The sequence below is a fragment of the Phaeoacremonium minimum genome (genome assembly GCF_000392275.1).
Source record: "Phaeoacremonium minimum UCRPA7 unplaced genomic scaffold PA7_03_scaffold_580, whole genome shotgun sequence".
NCBI classification, from domain to species: Eukaryota; Fungi; Ascomycota; class Sordariomycetes; order Togniniales; family Togniniaceae; genus Phaeoacremonium; species Phaeoacremonium minimum.
Genome location: NW_006921482.1, coordinates 163,810 through 184,571, shown reverse-complemented (window position 1 = coordinate 184,571; position 20,762 = coordinate 163,810). Strand labels below are relative to the sequence as shown.

The following is a 20,762-nucleotide window of genomic DNA, read 5'->3' as shown; positions in this document are numbered from 1 at the left end:
GCCATCTCGCAAATCCAGTCACAGCCAGTTCTCACACAGAATGATTTTGAGATCTCACGTGCACGGCATTCCGTCACGGAAAGACTGAACCGTCTTGAGGAGTGTCTACCCCCTAGGCCCATAGTTGTAGCGAAACAGTTACTAAAGGCAGTCTGGCATGCGTATGATACGGAGACAATGAGCTCTCCTAGGACACACTGGTTGGATGTTATGGCAGCCACGGGGCTTCATAGTCTCTTTGGCTGAATGTATTTTTCTCTTGTTTTATAGGTCGGCAAGATCGGCATGATTAGCGAGCGCGTTAAGGACCTTCAGGTTTTGGAACAGGTATATCTGGGATGGACAGCTTGCTTCCGGAGGGTATGGAGTGTGAAAAGCGATATTGGGTATTCTGGAATCAGGTATACAATATTCTTGTTCAAATTTCCTATACTATCTATGAAGAAAGAGATAGTTTCATTTTATACAATATGCCGACCTTTTACAAATATCCATGCTATTTTTCATCGTGCTGATTTACAGTTCGAGATTTCCTTTGTCCATTGGCGTGTAGTCCTCCTCCTCAGGGTGCAACAGATCCCCAAGCGTTTCTTCGGTTTGATTCATATCCAGTCCCGCAACAATTTCCCTGTTATCGATATGTCAGCAGGATGGCGCGAGCAAGCTGAGAACATTATACTCACTGGTCGACGGCCAGGACTTCCAGGCCAGGAATGCAGTCGATGAGTGCAATAATTACGAAGGAGCCAATAAAAGCCCATAGGAAGCCGATGATTGCTTCGGCAATCTGGACTCCTAGTTGTCGAACATTTCCATCAAAGAATACTCCACCATCGATTTCCAGTCCTCCGTACGCAGCCACCTCTTTCTTTGCAAATAAACCAGTGCATATGGTTGCGGTAACTCCTCCAACACAATGTGTAGCAAAAGTATCTCCATTATCAACCCATCGCCACCTCCGTGCCCAGTCAGTGAATTTGATTCGAAGCGCTTGACGACAAACGACAGCACCAATCACCCCGAAGAAGAATGAAGTTGACAAGTCGATGAAGCCGGCGGCTGGCGTAATCATGACCAGTCCTGCAATAGCGCCCATGAAGATCGAGTCTATTGACCATTTGCCAGTTTCGAAGTACGTCATGCAAGCCCATGTAAGAGCCCCCGCCGAAGCACACAGGTTCGTCACGCAAAGTGCCATCACCGCCTGGAAATTTAATGTCAAGGCAGTACCAGCGTCAAAGGCGAGCCAGGATCCCCAGATGATGATCAAGGATATGAGTTGGAAGAAGGAATTTCCGGGTCTGTGAAGACGAATATGCGTCGGCGTTCTATGCTCGGATTGACGTGATCGGAAGATGGGATAGGACATATAGATGCTCAGAGCCATGGCTGTAGCTCCTGAGCAGACATGCACCGGAGTTCCTGTTCATTTTCTCAGCTCTTGCGTCCCCCAGCCAATGATTCTCTGATAAGCTTACCTCCTGCGAAATCCAAAACTCCAAGCTTCTCACCGAGGAAGCCACCACCCCACACCATGTGCGCCAATGGATCGTAAATGAGCGTGGACCACAGCTTCGCCATAGTCAGTACAACCTGCCTTTCAAGCTCAGACACGAGTGAACCTACAAAAATGAACGGGATAGCTGGTAGAAGACGACCTCTCTCGCAGATACCGCCAATTGCAATAGCACAAACAGTAGCTTCAAAAACAAGCTGGAACTCGCTAAAGAGGATTGCGGGAATCGTGCCAATTGGCTCGGACAATACACCTTTGTGGAAAAGGTAATTGAAATCACCAAACACCATACCACCCTCTCCGTAAGTCAAGGTGTAGCCTAGAATCCACCATTGGATGCTACAAGTCATGATGACCAGCATTGCTGGTATCGCAGATGCGAGTCCATTGCGGCGCCACGAGTAGCCCCCGTACGCGATACCAACCTACGAATAGTGGTCAGCCTCGGCATCCACGGACTATGGAAGGATCGATGGCTTGAAGTTGTGCGACTCACCGTCGGGACAATGGTCCAGCAAATACATGTACAGACAATCACGAAAAGTGTGTCTACTTTGTCGCACTCCTCCCACGCCTTCTCAACAGCAGACTTCATTTTGACAACTCTTCAGATAACAATGATAACAAAATTCAGCCTTCTGTCTTAGTTCTAAGATATGGACGACTCTCGTCATTATAAGTTCCCTGCAAGGAGCGGCATAGCAAGCGGCAATGCAGGAACAACGACGTAACAACAATGCGTAACCCTGGTGGACGACATCTTCTCCTTTCCTGGACAAGTCCCACGGGAAGGTGGGCAGGGTGGCTGGGGGGATCTGCCTCGGTACAGGGCTGATAGAATGAGTAAAGATAAGACATTCGCTGCTTTGGGTGAAGAGATAGGACACAATGCACCTTCGTGCAGTTCCAACTGCAGATTGGCCGGGACTTTATGTCCCTATCGGGTTTAGTTCCATGCTGTCCGCGACGTATCATAACCACACGACGATATCGTCGAACGGCCCCACTGGTCGTGGAGGGCGATCCTGAAACGGGCTGAGAGGAGTTCATTATCAAGGTTCGAGCTGGGTCGAGGTATATTAGCTTCAACTTGGCAGCTTGGCCAGCAAGAAACAAGCTCCTTCGTTCGCGAGCTTGTGTCTTGTCGCGTCTTGTCGAATCTCTGTTGGCTCGTGCTGATTGCCCGCCACATATACTAATCGGCAATCCTTGTCGCCCTTTGGTGCCGTTTCCGTGCCGGCCGAGATGAGCTCAATTGAGAAGACGGAAGTTGCTGGGCCCTCGCCTCCGAGCGGCGGCGAGGATGGAGGAATCTCGGATAGGGAGGATACGGAGGTCTTGCACGTCCTTGGCTACGAGGCCGAATTTCATCGTAACAGGTCTATGTTTACCTTGTTATTCCAGTCTCTTGCTATAGCTGCTGTAAGTCAATGAAGTGCAGCATATACTGCGCTGGTTATGTGCTGACAACGAATTAGATCCCCTATGGCTTTGGTGGCCCACTTATCAGTGCGATTTATGGCGGAGGTGAATATTCGAAATAACATGGTTTGGAATTCTGAGACTAACAAGTCCTTTTAAGGTCAATTGCCTATGTTCGTTGGCTGGATTATGGTGCTTATCGTGGACGAGTGTGTTGCGATCTCCCTTGGCGAATTGGCCTCTCGATTTCCAACCTCTGCGGGTCCATATTATTGGTCTTTCCAGCTTGCAAACAAAAAGTTTCGCACCGTCCTCTCCTTCGTCACCGGTTGGACTTGGCTCGTTGGAAACTGGACTATTACCCTCTCAGTCAACTTCGGGTTTGCCTCTCTCATCGCCGGCTGTGTTGCGTTGTACCATCCGGATTTTACATTTACTGACTGGCAACTTCTCCTGGTTTTCTACGCACTCTGCCTTATTACTTTCGTCATTTGCACATATGGCAACAAAATTCTCCCAATGGTCGATACATTCTGCGCGGTTTTTACTTTGATCGCCATTTTCGTCACTCTGATATGCCTATCAGTCAAAGCAAAGGCCGGGAGAAACTCGCCTAGCGTGACCCTGGTATGCACATCACCCCTGCTGTATTCGATGGATCGTTGTCAAGAGTTAAACGCTGATGATAGATTTCCAGGGACAATATGATAAAAGTCTTTCCGGGTGGGATGGCTTTTCCTTCTTCATTGGTATTTTGCCATCGGCTTATACGTAAGGTCTTCACAGTGCATTACTTGTGAGCCATCACTAACCATGATATCAGCTTTTCCGCCATTGGCATGATTTCTTCAATGGCTGAAGAGTGTGATCATCCCACCACGAAACTACCGAAAGCTATCTCATTGTGTGTGCCTGTTGGAGGAATTGCTGGACTGTTTTTCGTGAGAATCCCAAGCGATTGACTCAAAGGACTGGAGCTGATATTGATGCTAGATCATTCCTATTTGTGCCACCATGCCGCCATTGGCAGACATTATTCTAGCCCCCCAAGGACAAGCACTCCCCTATATCTACGGCGTAGTTATGGGAACTCCGGGCGGCGGCCTTGCTCTGACATTCCTCATCCTGTTGATCACGTTGTTCTGCTCCATCTCCATTACTGTGGCAGCCTCACGGTGCACTTGGGCATTTGCAAGGGACAAGGCCATTCCGCTATCTCGAATCTGGTCTAAAGTCGATGAGACGCATGGAGCTCCCATCTGGGCCCTTGTTCTCACCACAGTGGTACAGATGCTTCTAGGGCTGATTTACCTTGGCTCGAGCTCGGCTTTCCTGGCCTTCGTCTCGGTTGGTGTCATTGCCCTGGCAGTGTCTTACGCTATTCCCATTACTATATCAATGATCTACCGCCGCAAGGACGTCAACGAAGCACCCTGGAGCATGGGCAACCTGATTGGCTGGATTGTCAACATTATTGCCGTCGTTTGGATTGCCTTCGAGGTCGTCCTATTCTCTATGCCAAGCGTTCTTCCAGTCGATGAGGTTACAATGAACTACGCCATTGTTGTGTTCGCAGGATTCATGCTTTTCAGTGCGGTCTACTATATTGTGTATGCTCACAAAGGTGCGTTATTCCGCTCTCCTTCCTCGATGTGATTGAGTATCACTTTTATATACAGCCAGCTAACAAATTTCACATGTAGTGTATCATGGACCACCTGAGTCTGATGGAATCAAAGCCCGCTGAGTCTAATGTCGACTTAATTATGGTATGAGCGTCGATTTTTCGCGCGATGTTTTTGCTTCTAGTCGCCTAGGGTTATGTAGATGTGCCGTTGGTGACGGACTTTGTATTCTCTTGTGCCCCGTAAATATAAATAGAGCACTTGCAATACTTAATGTTTTATTTCTGGCTTAAGCTGGACTATGTTGAAGAAGAAACGGTATAACATCATAGAACTTATTGCTAGGCTCTGTGTCAATTGAGTATTGTATGCTTACTTAAGTCGCAGACTTCCTGCAAACCTCTAGCTTATTGACAAGTGGATGTGAACATATACACCAGATTGCTTACCTAGCTAAACTAAACTGAAGTGTTGTCAAGCAAGTTGTGGATTTTGTCGAACGCTACTATGCATTACCTGTTGGCTAGTGGGACTAAGCTGTCAATTGGGTGTGTCAACCCCACTACCAAAAGGTGCAGGGCTGCTTTCATGCAGCTTGGTGGAGAAGTCACAATTTGGGGTAGTCCAAAATATTTCTGACGATCACAACCCTCAGAGGCTAAGCCATTTGGCCTGTACATATCAACAGGCATTGATAGCCTACTTTTTTATATTCTCCCCGTGATCTACCAGCACAGAATATGGGACGCCCCAAGCGCAATATCCTCGCCGCGGCGGAGGAGTCAACAACCCCTCCAGACGAGCTCACACCGACGCAATCGATCGCCCGAGTGGTGAAGGCAGAGGGGAATAGCCTCTACACCTGCGAACTTCCTTCCAAGAAGACAGTGCTAGTGGAACTTGCCGACCGCTTTCGAAACACGATATGGATCAAGAGGGGAGGGTACGTTCTCGTCGAGGCATCGCAGTCCGAGGAGCGCAAGAATAGCAGAGTGCTCGGGGAGATCATCAACGTCGTTCGGGACGAGAGGGAGTGGCGCAAAGAGAAGTACTGGTTCGTGGAATTTCGAAATCATCTGTTGGTTGGCTACACAAGGTCAATGGCTCAGTAAGATACTAACACCGAAACACAGGCCAAAGGAATTTGCAAAGAAGACTTACGACGACGATGAGGGTGACGAGGAGTCAAACGTTGGCAAGCTACCTCCAACGGATTCAGACGAGGAGTGAGTGATCTCGTCGGAATTTTCTACCAACTAGAGTTCCCACTGCCCACTTCACCGCCGAGTCGTGTCAGCTTTCGCAGACTGGAGGTATCTGCTGGGCTCTTCCTTCGCACCCAGCCATACCAGGCCGACGGTCGCCGCCATAACTCCAACCACAACGCCTGAGCTCAGGGGTGTGCTAGGATAGACATTCCATGCCCATTCTTGGAGTCCCCAGAGCAGGTACTGCAAGACTGGATGGACACCGCTCCGCCATAAGAGGAATGGGGTCGCCCATGCCAAGTAGGCATAGAATTGATAATGGAGAGATCGCGCGAACAGCATGCCGATGACATTCGCCGTGAGGATTGTAGTCAGGATGTATCGGGGGCCGGTGGACAGAGAGATGACTCGTTCCTCTTGGTCTGTGAACGGCATCTTTCGATTTAGGACGGCGGTGACGATCTCACTAAGAGACTTGCCGGTTGGCTTCAACCATCTGGTCGTGATGAAGCCCATCAGGACAGAGACATGTAGAACGAGGAGCGAAATAGAGAATGGCTCGCTCAGGAACACCTCTTCGCTCACAAATCTCCAATTGACTGTCCACTTGTAGAAGAACTGTCGTGAGAACTCGAACGCCCTGCTCAAGTAGCCCCAGGGGTTCGTCTTGAGGAATGGGATGGCGATTGCAACCTGTGACTGCCCGATCAGGGAAGCAAGTCGTAAGGCCGGGACAAATCCTCGACCTAGGAATAGCACAATCCCAACAGCAGGCAGAACCAGGAGCAGTATCATCTTGACCCCCAATCCCCAGGTATACACCAATGTGCCCAATGTCCATGAACGGCGCTGAAGGAGGGATATCGAAATCCAGAGGAACAGAACGGCAAAGCAATCGTTAAATAATCGCAGGACGAAAATGCTATGCAATCGTTTTGAGAGAATTAGCAGGGGGAAGACATACGGAGGTGCCTACATCGAGAAATCGTTAGCTATATAACAGAATCTCAACCGACCTGCTGTACCTGTGCCTTCCAGTAGCATGCCATAACAACCGCCAACGTGAGTAGATATAAACCGGCAAACAGCTGCTGGGCCAGGAAGATGTCTTTGCCCTCATTGGTAAGGTGATAGAGTCCATTGTAGATGTACACATGGGCAGCCGGGTAGACGAGGGGGCCTGTTCCGCCTTCGAACTTTGTGTAGTCGCGCTCGCCGGACACATATAGAGAGATGTGCTCCATGTATGTCACCCAATCGATTTCTGTGTCTTCAAATCTAGTCAGTACTCGCTATTAGCAACAGGAAGAGTGTGCGGCTTACAGGGCACTTTCCAGATGACCAAAGAACAGAGAATGGCATCAAGCACCAGCAAAACCGGTGGTATGGCCCTGCCAAGTACATGGCGTCCATTGGCAATGTCTAGAACGAGCCTGACAGCTTGTCCCAAGATGTTCGTGCCTTTGTCGGCCATGGTGCTCGTTTGGAGAGATTGAGGTTCTGTAGAACGCGTGATGGGGTTTGCGACGTGTCTTAGAAGCAGTGCACGGACCTGGTCGTTTGCTCAAGAACCAAATCAAGCATCGAATACTCAATCCTCAATCAACAACAGCTCCATGTCACATCAGCAAGTACGAGGTTATTTGTTGACTTGTTCATGAAACTTTATTACTGCAAACCATGCAGCCTCGGCACTGCTTCATAGTTTTGCAGTGGCACTCTTCTTTCCTAGTATATCATCTACCAGCTCCAGGACACCTTCAGCACAGCCATAAGAGCCTTGATATCCCCAGCCAGCATGGCCGTAATTATGGACGATCCAGGTTCCATCAATCTTTTCCTTCTCAATTCTAACTCCACCTGTGCGGTACGGCCTCAAACCTACACCGTGTCGGATGATATCTAGGGACTCAACTCCCTTACCTTTCATCTGAGGGTGGTAATCAAGCACACGCTTCATGATTCGGTTGGCGATGTTCGGATCGGGATTGGCCTCCCAATTGCCCACAGCATATGTGCCACCCAGAATAGTGCCGCCTCCTCCCGCACGCATCATTGTGTAGAAGATCTCCTCCGGGCCATCGTCTGAACTCGACATGGCATACATAGGGGATAATTCGTTACGGACGAGGATGATCTGCCCACGAGCAGGCTTGACAGTCGAATCCATCACACCGCCAAGTCTGCAAGCCAGAAGACCGCAAGCATTGATGACTATGTCTGCCTTGCCACCAGCATGGCTCAAGCTGGAAGCCTCGGAGATGTGTTTTAAAACTGCTCTTTTAAGAACGACGCCATGCTTCAAGCACTGCCCAACAAGCCATTGAAGGTAAATCGCAGTGTTGATACAGACTGAACCGAACTCGCATCCGTAAGCCATGTCCTCGGGGAGCTCCTCGTCCTTGAGTACCCGGTAGTCATCGAACATAGTGCTATACCATGGGTTTTTAAGAAACAGGCTGTCTGATAATTGGTTCTGCCTCGGATTGTCGACCTAAACCAGACATCATATCAGACTCCGTTCCGTGAACCGGTGAAATCAGTGACTTACATCCATGTCCTTTTTCCGGCGAAGAACGACAGCCTCTGTACCCCATGTAAGTCAATTGATCGCATTTCGTGATGTTCAGACAAGTCAAGCATACTTTGAAGGTGGATTCCCGCCTCGGGAACTTCAGTAGCTAGTCGCTTCAGCTCCGGCCAAGTTTGGCGTTCCCATCGGCTGTTCTCCTTTGTTGCCATCCTATCGCACCTATCAGTCCGGCGTTGCGCTCTGAGTCTTGCGAGATTCTCTTACGGCAAGACATTTGCACCAGCCCATGGCGAAGTATACTCAATGTCATAGTCACCCGGCATGTGCTTTGCAACCACTGTCACGGTGTTCTCTTTGCGCTTTGCCAGTTGAAGGGCGCAAGTCAGGCCAGACACGCCGGCACTAGATCGGCTTGTCAGTTCGCCAATTAGTCGTCAATGGACAACTTCCCACTTACCCGAGCACGACAATTTTGGCCATGATGAATTATCTATCGTACAAGAAGCTTCAAGATAGCTTCACTCAGCGATGAGGCAGAGCAGTTGAGTCATTGGTGATGGTGGGCCAGAGCTAAACTTATACCACCCAGCAGTGCTGTACGGAGTGCAGCCCTTATCCACTTGCTCTAACTATGCCGAGCGAGCGGCAAGTAACGGCGTGCGATAACTAACTCATTAGCAGAGGCATCTTGCATGACACCACAAAACGTCCTCGACTCGTACGAGCGCATTTCTCAAGATAAGGCTTTGTTTGGCACGCGAAATACTGCATTTCTTCAAAAGTCGCTTATTCAGGCTATGGACTCATACTCCCGGCGCAGGTTTGAACCTTGAAGGCATACGCCGATCTAGATACTCGCATACGACTGCCTCGAAGAGCAGGCGTGCCGTGAAGAGCTGGGCTGAGCTGACTGCATTGGACATGCGTATTCCTTTGCGCAGAGGAGCTCTATGTATCTTGGTGGGGGCGGGGTAGCTCCGGTTCGGCGTCCTGCGTGAGGGAGCTGTCCAGCACCTAGGTAGCCATCATATTGACCCAATATTCGCTGCGCCATACCATATCACCCAGAATCTTGAGAGGAAAAGACAATGCTCAGGGTGAATGCAAATCTTCTTAACTTCGCATATGGCTCTAAATTTAGCATCAAGTCTTGCTAGCCAAACAAATGGTGGGCTCAAACTGTAGCCGCGTACCATTCGCATGCCAACCATGCTATGAATTTGAAGATATTCACATATGACGGCAGTGTTGGCATTTCACTGTCCTTCCCTTGCTAGACCGCTCTTCACATACTAAACAGTGTCAAAGTCAGTCCGACTGAGATATGCCATGGCCCTATATCAGGTGTCCGGGCCGGCGACCAGCCGCAGCGTAACGCTTGCGCAATGAAATAGTTCAAACCCATACATGTTGCAGAAATCTACCGCTTCCAGCCAGGCAACTCGGGTTTCGGCTGAGGAAGCCACTCCTCACAGGATGCAATGTTATCAAAATGAGAGATGTCAATGTGAGTCGTGTTGTATGCCTCTGATACAAGGTGGTTGGTCAACACAGCGGTAACACATTCCATGCTACATGTGCAGGGTGAGGAGATGAAGGAATATCACCATAAAACGAATCAATTATCCTACTTAAAGCTAGGTAAGTATTCGCAACCCTTGACAGCAATTCTCGTTTCGTCGGATGGTATGGGCCGATTTTCGGTATCAGACTCAATATAGGCGGTCGAAGCCTAGAAGTCCGTCATTGCACGCAAAGTCATCCCACATTGGGATGAGAGGTTTTTATGTTCCAATCTTCGCCCCAGCGCACCATTCCCCATCATTCGGTGTGTTTGTCGTTTACTCCGCAGCAGCCTCCTCAGCCTTCTCCTCAGGCTTGTGCTTGGAAATCAGCTGGAGGAGAGGGCCGGGGTTCGCGCCGACAAACTCGTCGACCTTGTCGCCATTTTTGAAGATCATGAAGGTGGGCATGGCGCGAATACCGTACTCCTGGCTCAACTCGGGCAGGTCATCGACGTCAACCTTAGCGAAGTGGATCGAGGGGTTTTCAAGGGCCCATCTACGTTGCGCGTAAAGGCTTGTTAGCACATGCCATCATCGCTGCGCCGAGCTAAGGGAGGAAACGTACTGGGAAATCTTGGGGGCAATAGCCTTGCAAGGTCCGCACCAGGTTGCGAACCAGTCGACAAAGACGACATCGTTCTTGGCCAAGCTCTCCTTGAAGCCCTCGACCCTGTTTTGAAGATATTGTTAGTTTCTGTGTGCTGAGGATGAAGTCCCTGGAGACGATTGACACGTTGTCGCGGGGCTCGCGATGAAGAGTGGGAGGAGACTCACGATTGAATGTTGTGAACAGTCATTTTGGGCAGGCTCGAATGAAAGTTTCTCGCGAAGGTATGGTTCAGCGGTGATATAGCTCTGGTGTTCAGCGATGCGCGTGTGAATTGTAGCAGTCGTTTGGACATGGAGATAAGAAAAGTCGCTAACAGGGAGCGTGGAGATGGGGACGAGGCGAGTTGGGAGTCTTATAGGACTGGATGATTCTTCGACTTGCATGTAGCGTCGGCGGCGGCGGTACGGCAACTTAGCATTGGGGCGGGCACACAGAGGAGCCGGCAGAAAACCGTGATGTAAGCGTGCGTGATTTGTCAAGCCCTGGAGGGTCCCCGATGACGCGATCCCGACCACTGCGGCTAAAACCTACCCTGCCCGCCCACCGCAGTCCTGCAGGTACATACACATACCCGACCGTTTGACACTTTACTATTCAGGCGAAATATGTATTATGAATCACATGTTGGAAGGCACTAGCAAGTATGATATATCAGAAGGCTGTGTTCTTTCGAATTGCTCAAATTTAAGGCTTCTTTCGTATCAATGTAAAGCTAACGCCAAATATGCCACAGCCAAAGAGGTGGCTGAACTAAAACATGATTACTGTTTATTAATCTGCTGAGGCTTGGGATTTGGAATTCTTCGCAGATGATTGTTTTGTTTGCTTGTCGAGTTTGATCTACATCTTTCGAGAATTCCACTCAGTTCCCATCTACTGGTGTGCGTTTTATCTCGACAATGGTTGCGCTTTGCCCGTCTCCGCCGAGGTCGTCGGAAGGCGACTTGAGCATCTCCAAGATCTCATTATAACCCAATTTGGAGGCCAGTGAAATGGGTGACTCTGTATGCCCCATTTCCATCTTAGACCATATCGAGTCCCACTGTCGTTCCTTCGAATTTCGGTAATCTCCCTTAAGATCTTGACATAGAAGTCGGTTTGCGCAGCATTGCCCTTCTAGACGCACATAGCTTGATCGTTTAGAGACTTGATATAGCAAGCTAATTCGATTGTCAAGTTCGTCGCGTACATACTTACACTCCTCATTGACGTCTGCCCCGTGTTGAAGCAAAAGCCTCACGACATCTTCGTTTCCAGAAAAGACTGCAGCCAGTAACGGGCTCATGTTGAGATGGTCCTTCTGGTTCAAATTGAGCGGCCCCTGAGCCAGGATCTGCCGAACAAGTCGTGATTGACCCCAGAGGCACGCCTGAACCAGATGCCCGACTCGATGACACGATTCGAGCGGACAGAACTCGAGGCTATGCTGCAGCATGAATGACACCAGTTGGCCTCCCATTGGAATCAAACAGGTCACTGCCCTGTCGAACAAGGGTACTCGAAGTGTCGCCCCTTCTTTAAGTAACCTAGCCAGGATCTGGGTTGTGCTATTCCCTTGGTCGGTTTGAGGATGACTATTGAACAAAGTGTATAATCGACGATTGCTCAAGTCTAACTCCTCAGTCATAACCAGGATGCGCACCTCGAGACAAGTCTGAACCATCACGTCGAGAAAGCCCTGGAGCGCGCTGTCCAGCTGGGTTTGGGAATATGAGGATATGTCGATCAGTAAGTCCGCTGTCTCGATGTTTCCATACACCGCTGCCCATTGCAGACCACGACCTGTGCTGTCCGTGGCTCCCAACTTCTCGTAGGTACGAATGGCGTCAAGATCAGACATTTCTGCCGCAGCTTGTAACCCGGCATCCAAGTTTGCATTGTCCCGTAGGTCTGGCCATGTTTGAAGCAAGTAGTTTCTCGCAGGCAAGTGACCTTGTTCAGTTGCCAACATGAGAGCTGATACCAATGTGCCTCGGTCCAGCCCTTCCATATCATTTTGCTTCGCTCGTTTAATCAGCATTGGCAGCACATCAAGAGATCCACGCCTCGATGCTTTCGCAATAGCTTCTCCCTGTACCCGCGCACCATACCGGAAGAGGACCTCCATATGAAGCTTCTTGGGTAGTGCTGCTGTCAAAGGAAATTCTTTTGCCGGTACGCCCTCATCTCTTACCAGATTGAGATGTCGAGCGTTTATATCAACGCCGGTCCGGATAAGAGTTTCGATCAGATCAATGTGATTGTATGCGATCGCACACTGCAATGCAGTGCCGATATCCATGAGTTCCTTGTCGTATGTCGCCAGCAGTCTCTCCACAATCTCGGTTCTACCATATATAACCGAGAGCGTTAAGACATCTAAACCGTTGGCATTCTTCTCAGAAACACCAAAAGATTCTGCAAGCAACCCTTCTAGAACGGCCAAATCGCCTCGTTTGGCAGCGTAGTGGGTGAAGTATTTTCCCATACACGCCCCAAACCGGTCGAAGCGCGACGGCTGCCAGAAGAAACTGTAATCCGCGTAGAAGGCCCACCAAAAGATAAACTGCGGTGAGTCCACATCACAAAGCCTTGCGGCTAAGCTGCCTAGTATTTGCTGATCTCCGGGGCAATGACGAGCTCTTTGTGCAAGACGAGGCCATTGCCGAACGGCATACAAGTAGAAGCTCCGTATCCCATGGTCATATGGCCGAAGGAGTCTAATCTCTAGGGCTCTCATTTTGCTAGGCTCAGGGGGCTTCTCTTGTTTCCAATCTCGAAGTAAGAGGAACCACAAGCAGGCCTTCGCTAGGATCGTGTCACTCTGAGCCTGACGAAGGGAAATTTCACAATGGTTTAAGATTGTGCATGTCGTTTTCAGTAAAAATTCTCTTGCAGTTTCGTGAACAAGGAATACAGATCCCTTGGCTATACGAACAAAAAAACGTCCCAACTTTTTGATGGTATACTCAGCATTGGGTTCCAGCTCGTTTTTAAGATCGCTTATGCTCTTCACACTTGAATTTATGTTGAGGGCAATGTCAATACCGCGAAGAGAAAGTGGTGTTGGTGCCGCAAGCAGTATCTGTAGAAGTTTCCATGATTGCTCGGGGTGATCTAGGCCTTCGAGGGCCTTCTCGTATAGCTTGTCTAGGTCACTTGGAAGTATCTCAAGGGCAGCTTTGATGGCACTTAATTTTCGCGAGTGCAAGCGAGAAATACTCTCCAATACCAGGGACACCCATAGAAAGGTAGAATCTGCGTGCTCCAGGAGCGTCGACTCTACTAGAGTGCAAGCGTCCGAGGATAATATCGAGGACTGGCGTAAGTTCTCCACCTTATCATGGATCACTCGTTCAATGTCCTCTATTGTTTTAGCAGATTCATCTTCTCCCCGGAGTCGTATGGTACGAAGAGAAGAGAATCGTTCCTCGATGTCCGGCAAAGGACGGCTTGTGACAAGGACCTTGATTTGATCGTCCTTCGATAGCCCAGATCGCGAGAACTTCTTTAGAAAACAGTCTATAAGCTGATTTCGCGATAAGTCCGAGCATTCATCAAGGGCGTCAATGATACAAATCCTTCGACTACTCCTAGAAATTGCGCATAGATCGTCCCACCGCTTCTCGACAGCTTTCGTAAAAGAAGACTCATCCCGAACAGAAAATCCACTGACCACGAGTTGGGCTGCTTCTCTGTCGTTGATACAGATCTGGTGCAGAAGTCCACATATTGCTTGGTGTGAAGTTTCGCGGTCTGACTGGCCGGCTTTGAAGAAAAACGATATAACAGGGTGTCCTTTTGCAGCCAGATGATCGACTAACCAGCTTGACAGCACAGTTTTCCCACAACCCGGATTTGCAGTGATCCAGAGCAGACTAGGGAAGTCATCAGACACCCATTTCTGAAAATTTTCATGGTCCACAATCCACTGACAAGTCCCAGGAGTTGCTTTGTCAATTCCAATACGCTGGCTTTCATAATCCCCGGCTGCTCGGTGTAATGCTTTCAGACAATCTGATCTTCTCAGTTAGTAACCCTATATTTGAGTTTGATATAAAGGTAGCGTACCAGTCTCTTGAGCTGTGATACTCAACGACCTCTGGACTGGTGAAACAATAGCTGCAGAGACTATGTGAAACGTTAGTGGTGGTTTGTAGAGAAGGACAAGAATGTGATCCCCTGCATGAAATTGTACCCAGCAGTGAGGAGTTATTACCTATAGTATTCGTGTCAAGCAATCCTCTAATACAATTACTTAGTTCTCTACCAATTGGCCCTTGACGCAGATAGTTCAGTGTCTCGGACTCAATGATATTGACCATCTGATAGTCACCTAGCTCTACCACTCCAAGTCCGTCAACAGTAAAGCGGAAATACTGCCCGCGGTCTACCATATCTTGGTGAGAGTGGTAGAATGCTTCCGCTGTGTTCTCTGTTTGCGTGACTAGCTTCGGTAGCGTCCTCGCCAACGAGAACGCATTGCCATCCAGAGACTTGCCGGCAGCCTTGCCAGTGCCTATACTAACCAGCATCATCTGACGATCTCTCCACATTGCCTTCGCTTCAATCATGACTTGGAAAACGGGGTTGTTGTATGCAAATGCTCCGTCGACGAACCTAAGGTTGCCATGAGCAAAAGGCTCGAAATAGCTCGTGGCCGCGGATGTTGCGCGGCACGCTCCCCAAAGTGAAAACCCATCAGAGAGCAAATCTGAATGATCTTCGATATCGTACGAGCGTAAAAGCATCGGTTTAGAGTTTTGCTCCAGGACCGTAGTAACGAAGCTTGTTATGGTCAATTCTGGACGAGTCGTGCCTTTCTACAGAGTTCTGACTTACATTTTACATTGGGGGGACTTTTCGCCCTTTTTCTTCAGGGGGTGTTGCTCATCACCAGTATGTTTCTTGATTATCTCCCTTATTGTCTCTTCAAAAACCTTGGACTCGAACCGCTCCTTAATATTGATGGCATCCAGAATTCTCATCAGCTTATTGTATTTACCTCTTTTAGGACGGAAGATCTTCTTGGATAGGTCTATATATGCTTTATGGCAATCGTCGAGGTTCATCCGAAGAATCCCAAGCATAACCGCTATAATTCTTCATAGAAAGACAATATATCAGCGTATTTCACACTATATCAGAAACATGCTCACCCTCCTGTGCTGGTCCCGCCTATGAGGTCGAAAACTTGCCATGGTTGAAGTTGTTTACCCGGCTCGACACCTTGGTTCATTTGTTTCATGATCTCTTTCAATATAAGAATAGAGGAAAGGCCTCTTATTCCTCCACCATCTATAGAAAAGTGTTAGCAGCAAATCAGAACCGTGAAGAGCACCATGCGCGTCGAGAACAGCAACCAAGGCCGCCACTTACCAAGAGACAGTAACCGTATCGGCCGTTTAGAATGGTCGGCCACACCCGTATCTTGCGCCATTCTTCAATGCCTCGTACAGACTTAACAGATAGTCCTAAATACAAGTGAACAATGCTCGGATTCTTCAAAGTTAAACAAAGTCTCTCAACAGAATAGCGAAGCGACGGTCGTTGTGTGACTGCCCAGGAATCATGGAGACACGATATCTGCCTTGGAGTTTGCCCCACGCAATGCACAAGGCATTGTTTGACGAGTTCAGCTACGGATCGCAGCGGCTCAGGGTGGCCGAGAGGGGATGCCAGGCAGTATTCGAAATCTTTTGCAGGCGATCCGGCGCCTATACAAGGCCTCCAATTGGCCATCCTGGCAGAAACTGGACCACCTCTGCGTCTGCCTAGGACAGCGCGCCTAGAGCCTCGCCCGTTGATCCTCGGTTCATCTCAAGGAGCACTCTCTTTCGTCAATCAGACTATTGCCATTTGTACCGTGTGCTCCTTGGAAGTGGTACAGTACACGTACAGTAACTTTACGGGGACGATCGACCAACAATGACAATGAAGTGGCGGCGGCCGCTAAAATGGCTCCCGCAGCGCAGGGACCGCTGACGGCTCAACATCATCATCCCTTGCATCTGGCCGCTCCAGACCAACTTCTTGCTCGCCTGGCACAGCTTCCATGCGAAGGACCGTGATGAAAGAGAAAACGTCAATCTCGGCTTCTCCCGTCTCATTATGCAACGCCGCGATCTAGAGGAAATCTGGAGCACCTTCCGAAGTAGAGATACAACACACAGCTTTCGGGTTTAATACTTTATGTCAGGGATCACTGGTCACTCTCCTTGCCTTGAAAGATCTTATTGAGCTCGGCAGGGAGCAAGGCACATGAATTGAAGAAGTAGGAAACACTTCGATGATTCTTTTGCATCGGACTGGCTTACTAGGTCTACACATCTCGTACATGTACCATACAACGCATAACATACATGCTATTGAACAGTCGCACACTGTGATGCTCTCCTCTCTTCTCCTCGTCCCCATCCAAGACCTATCCAGTCGCATGCTTGTGTTCTCCCCGTTCAAACAAAAATCTTGCCTACCCAAACAGCATCTATAGAAACTTTGGTATCTCCTCCACGCCCCTCACAGTCTGCAAGAGTGAGTGTAATAGTGTTGAGATCCCTGCTCTCCAAAACGAAAGATCTCGTAATGATGCGCATTAGAACGGTGCTATGTGTAGGTTGAGCGTAGGCTGTATGAATTGGAAGGCGAAATGTTCGGATGATGGTGATAAGCCTATCGCTATAACATCTCAACGCCCTGGGCTCTGCCCTGCATACGTCGCTCCTGTGCGAGTAGCGGTCAAAACCAATGCGCCAAGGGTATCACGGTATATGTAATTTGAAAGATAAAGCAACGCAATCCAACTCGCTGTTTCCACCTGCTAGCAAGAAGAGAGATATCGTAACATCGTACAGAGCGCATCGATCGCAGAGTGAAGGCACTCAGGAAGGTGAGAACTGGTATAGACTGGATCGACGACCCTGGGCTACTGAAACCGGCGTTGACTGATTCAAGACAGTGTTTGTTGCTTTTTGAAATTTTGAACTTTTTTGGTCGTTTTCTTTGATGTAAGTGAAATGAAAAAGATGACTTGAATGAGTGAATGATGGTCGGTAATTGATGTTAAGGAAATTTATAGCGAGTGTGTGAGGGTAGCCTTCACGGAGGTGAAGACTGCATAAGATTTGTCTTTTTCGTTGAATCAGTCTTGGTCAAGCTTCAGCATTCGGTATCGTCTCGTATCCAGGGCTTGCCATCGAACTAAGTTGCAGGTCGAGGCTCAAAGCTCCTTCGCTTCGCATCGACAGAAGTCCTCGGTGTGAGGTCAAGTAGTTTCGCACTGCCGGCACTAATGTGCCTGGCATGTCCTTTACCGAGGTTAACGCTCGTCGCACGTTGTAATCCGGCGACCTTCTCCTCGTCGATTTCCACGATGTCTTTCTCATCATCCAAAACATCTGCTTCGTCGCTCTCCTCTTCCTCGCCATAGCTGTTTAGAATTCCCTCGCGGCTTTTCATCCTTTCTGCCACGTGAGTCTGTACCATAGTCGGTTGCCGGCCACCAACAGAGCCCCAGTGGGCCTCCTCATCTTCATCACTAGATGGTCTCGCCTCACCAGTCGACTTTCTGTGTGTCCACTGAGATCCAGAGCTTCGGTGGTTGGCAAAGCGTGACAGGTACTCGTCATCTGCAATGAAAGTACTCTCATCCTCGGGAGATTGCTCTTCTTGACGTGGAAGGTCAGGATCATGATGAGTATCATCTGAATCGTTTGAGCCACTGTTTTCTCGATGATGTTGCTGACGTGACTGTGGTTGAGACACGGGAGCATTTGATGATCGTCGGCGCGCTGTCAAGCGACCAGACAGCCAGGAGGCTTCAGAGTCGATTGACGCTAGAGACATTGACTGTGGCTCCGGGGAAGGATCAACCATGTCATCATGGCGAGTCCATGATGTTGGGGTTTCACGCATAATTTCCCCCTCGATAGACCGGTGGCCTGATGTGGGGGTGTCGTATCGTTCCCCTTGAACTTGAACATGCTCTGCTGTGGCATCTGGAGATGGTGAGTCCTGCTCCATAATGGCAGGATGAATAGGATCAGTCTCAGGTGACTGGATTCGGGAGTCAGGAGGTGAAATGGGGAGTTCGGGCAAGTCTTCCCGGAAGCGTGACATTGTCCGCTTGGGCACTCCGCTGCTCATCTTTCGCATGGGCACATAGTTGACAGTCGGCGCGGGCGGTGGGTTATTCATTGCCATGGAGTCTCTGGATGTATTGGAGAAGGACGAAGGGCCAGAGCTACGTTTTCGGTTGCCCCAACGGAAGATTGACGCCCAAGACATGCCACCCTTGGCTGAACTGCTCTCGGAACCTTTACGCAACGAATCCGAAGTGTCTCTCTTCTCGCGCTCAGACAGAGGTGGCGATTTTGACCTTGACTTCTTGGATCTCAAGAAACCTCCTTTGAACTTGGGACTCTGTGGCATCGGGGGCACGGGATCCTCTTGTTCTGGGTCTGGGGCCTGAACGTCGATCGGTACGCTGTCTGTGCGATGGAACTCACGCACTGGATCACGATTGTCCTCCTCCTGGGCCTCCTGATCACCAACTCCGTCAGGCCGCTTCCCGAGCTGCTTGGGAGAAACATCAGACGGCCGCCGTTTTGATGACGTGACCACGGCAGATGTCGAGGTATCGATGCCTAGGCCAACTGCCTCCCGGCCGAGAACTCCTCGTTCCATATTGGGAGGTGACTCTCGACCTTCCTTTTCTGCAGCTCGTTGTTTTTCTGCTCTTCTGGCCAGTCGCCTTTCTATTTTATCTTGCTCTCTTTGACGCTTCCTATCTCTTCTCCTCTGATCTCGTTCCATAAGTTCTCTGAGATCACTGGCACTGAGATCATCAGCTAAATCATCGATCCGCTTATGTGCCTTTAGTGTCGCTTCAGGAATGGGCCCCCTCTCCGACAACTTCCTTCGCTGCGATGGCATGCGTTCCGGATCAGATCCTGTACTTGGTGGCACCCATCTTGGATAAACCGCGTACCGCAATGTTGGACGAGGTGCCAGTGAGTCGAAAGCCGAAAGCTTGTATGATATCTGTTCAGAATCGGACGAAAGGCTAGAATGAATACTCTCCGGTATAGGCAAGGAGACGTCAGACGAGGGGTTATCTTTCTCCCACGAATGCTTGCGTCCTAAACCAAGTCCGAGACCGGTTTTCACACGCCTCGTATCCTTCTTCATCGGTCGCCCTGCTTGCCACTGCTCTGTAGCAGGCCGTACCGGCATGAAGTTACTCATTGCTTTGATCTCCGCCTCGCGATCATGTTCAGCCTTCCGTCGCTTGCTCGATTTCTTGCGTGGCATGAGATGCCCGCCATCCCTCTTGTTGTGTAGTGTTGGAACTCGTTCGAAGACATCTTCTCCGAGTGCAGAGTCGCTGCCGTCAGCCCCCTCTTCTATGCGCATTGTGGCCAATTGAGACCCCGACGCACGATATGGGACAGAGCCCCTCTTGCGGGTGCTTCTTTTAGGTCCAACATTGATGTCATCTTGTCGTCCTGTCTCGAAACTGTACGTGCGGGCTCGTCGATGCAGCTTGTTTGGCTCGTTGCGTTGCTTGTTAAGCTGTGGCTGTGACAGCGGTGCGGCAGGCTCCGGTTCCGTCTTGACTCGACTTGGTCGCCGATTGTGCTGCTGGCCGGGTCCTGAAGAGCCTTCGCCATCAGAAAGTGTGCCACTGCGCGAGCGTTTCCTCCGGCTCTTTCGCCGGAACAGCCATATAGCCATTCCGGCGATGGTTTTGCGCTAAAAGTGCGCTCGCCGGCGCGATGCGAACCGGTCGCGCAACGGGCCGCGCGATGCCGAGTTTAATTGACTCGCGCGAAAATCAATTCGAGGGCTGCTGTAGGTCGCTTCTGCTGACTTTGTTTGATAATGTGGGAAGTGGAAGCGAAAGAGGTCGAGTTAGGCCCATGGTGGAAGCTGATGCTGCGGGTGCTGCAAGGTACTCAGCATTTGTCGGAGAACGAGGTTAGTCAATTCGGGCTTGCCGATGTCAATGCGATAACGTCTAAAGGCTTCTTCTTTAACGACGATGGTCGGCCGCAATCCTCCAGAGGCTGTTGAACGGAGACCAAAAACCGGCTTGCAATCAAGGTAAGAGGGGAGAGAAGGTGGGAAAGCGGTAGATGTAGGTACTTTCAAGCTCGTAATGTACCACAGGGACGCGGGTGGCGATGGGGCATCTAGTGAGGTATTTCGGGTATGGGCAGCGGGTCCTGGGATGTGGTGGGAATTTGAAGAAGCGGCGAAGTGGGTGGGCGGGCAGAGGGCGAGACGAGGGAATGGAATGGAGC

The 20,762-nt window shown here is 49.8% G+C and overlaps 4 protein-coding genes across 4 annotated transcripts; 2 read left to right on the top strand and 2 right to left on the bottom strand.

The window, feature by feature from the left end:
* Positions 1-4,228: 4,228 nt before the first annotated feature.
* Positions 4,229-4,685, top strand: UCRPA7_8120 (putative amino acid protein; the record flags this gene model as incomplete). Its single annotated transcript, XM_007920639.1, has 2 exons — positions 4,229-4,562; positions 4,642-4,685. 2 exons carry the CDS (start codon positions 4,229-4,231, stop codon positions 4,683-4,685), a joined length of 378 nt encoding a protein of 125 aa, XP_007918830.1.
* Positions 4,686-5,303: 618 nt separating this feature from the next.
* UCRPA7_8119 (putative translation initiation factor 1a if-1 protein) lies at positions 5,304-5,793 on the top strand (the record flags this gene model as incomplete). The annotated part of the gene is made up of 2 exons (XM_007920638.1): positions 5,304-5,617; positions 5,697-5,793. 2 exons carry the CDS (start codon positions 5,304-5,306, stop codon positions 5,791-5,793), a joined length of 411 nt encoding a protein of 136 aa, XP_007918829.1.
* Positions 5,794-5,840: 47 nt separating this feature from the next.
* UCRPA7_8118 (putative glycosyltransferase family 58 protein) lies at positions 5,841-8,784 on the bottom strand (the record flags this gene model as incomplete). Its single annotated transcript, XM_007920637.1, has 7 exons — positions 5,841-6,743; positions 6,797-7,041; positions 7,695-8,265; positions 8,323-8,357; positions 8,417-8,514; positions 8,569-8,706; positions 8,762-8,784. 7 exons carry the CDS (start codon positions 8,782-8,784, stop codon positions 5,841-5,843), a joined length of 2,013 nt encoding a protein of 670 aa, XP_007918828.1.
* A 1,361-nt stretch (positions 8,785-10,145) lies between these two features.
* On the bottom strand, positions 10,146-10,666 carry UCRPA7_8117 (putative thioredoxin protein; the record flags this gene model as incomplete). The annotated part of the gene is made up of 3 exons (XM_007920636.1): positions 10,146-10,365; positions 10,435-10,539; positions 10,644-10,666. The coding sequence occupies 3 exons, from the start codon at positions 10,664-10,666 to the stop codon at positions 10,146-10,148; spliced, it is 348 nt and encodes a 115-aa protein (XP_007918827.1).
* Between the last annotated feature and the right edge of the window lie 10,096 nt (positions 10,667-20,762).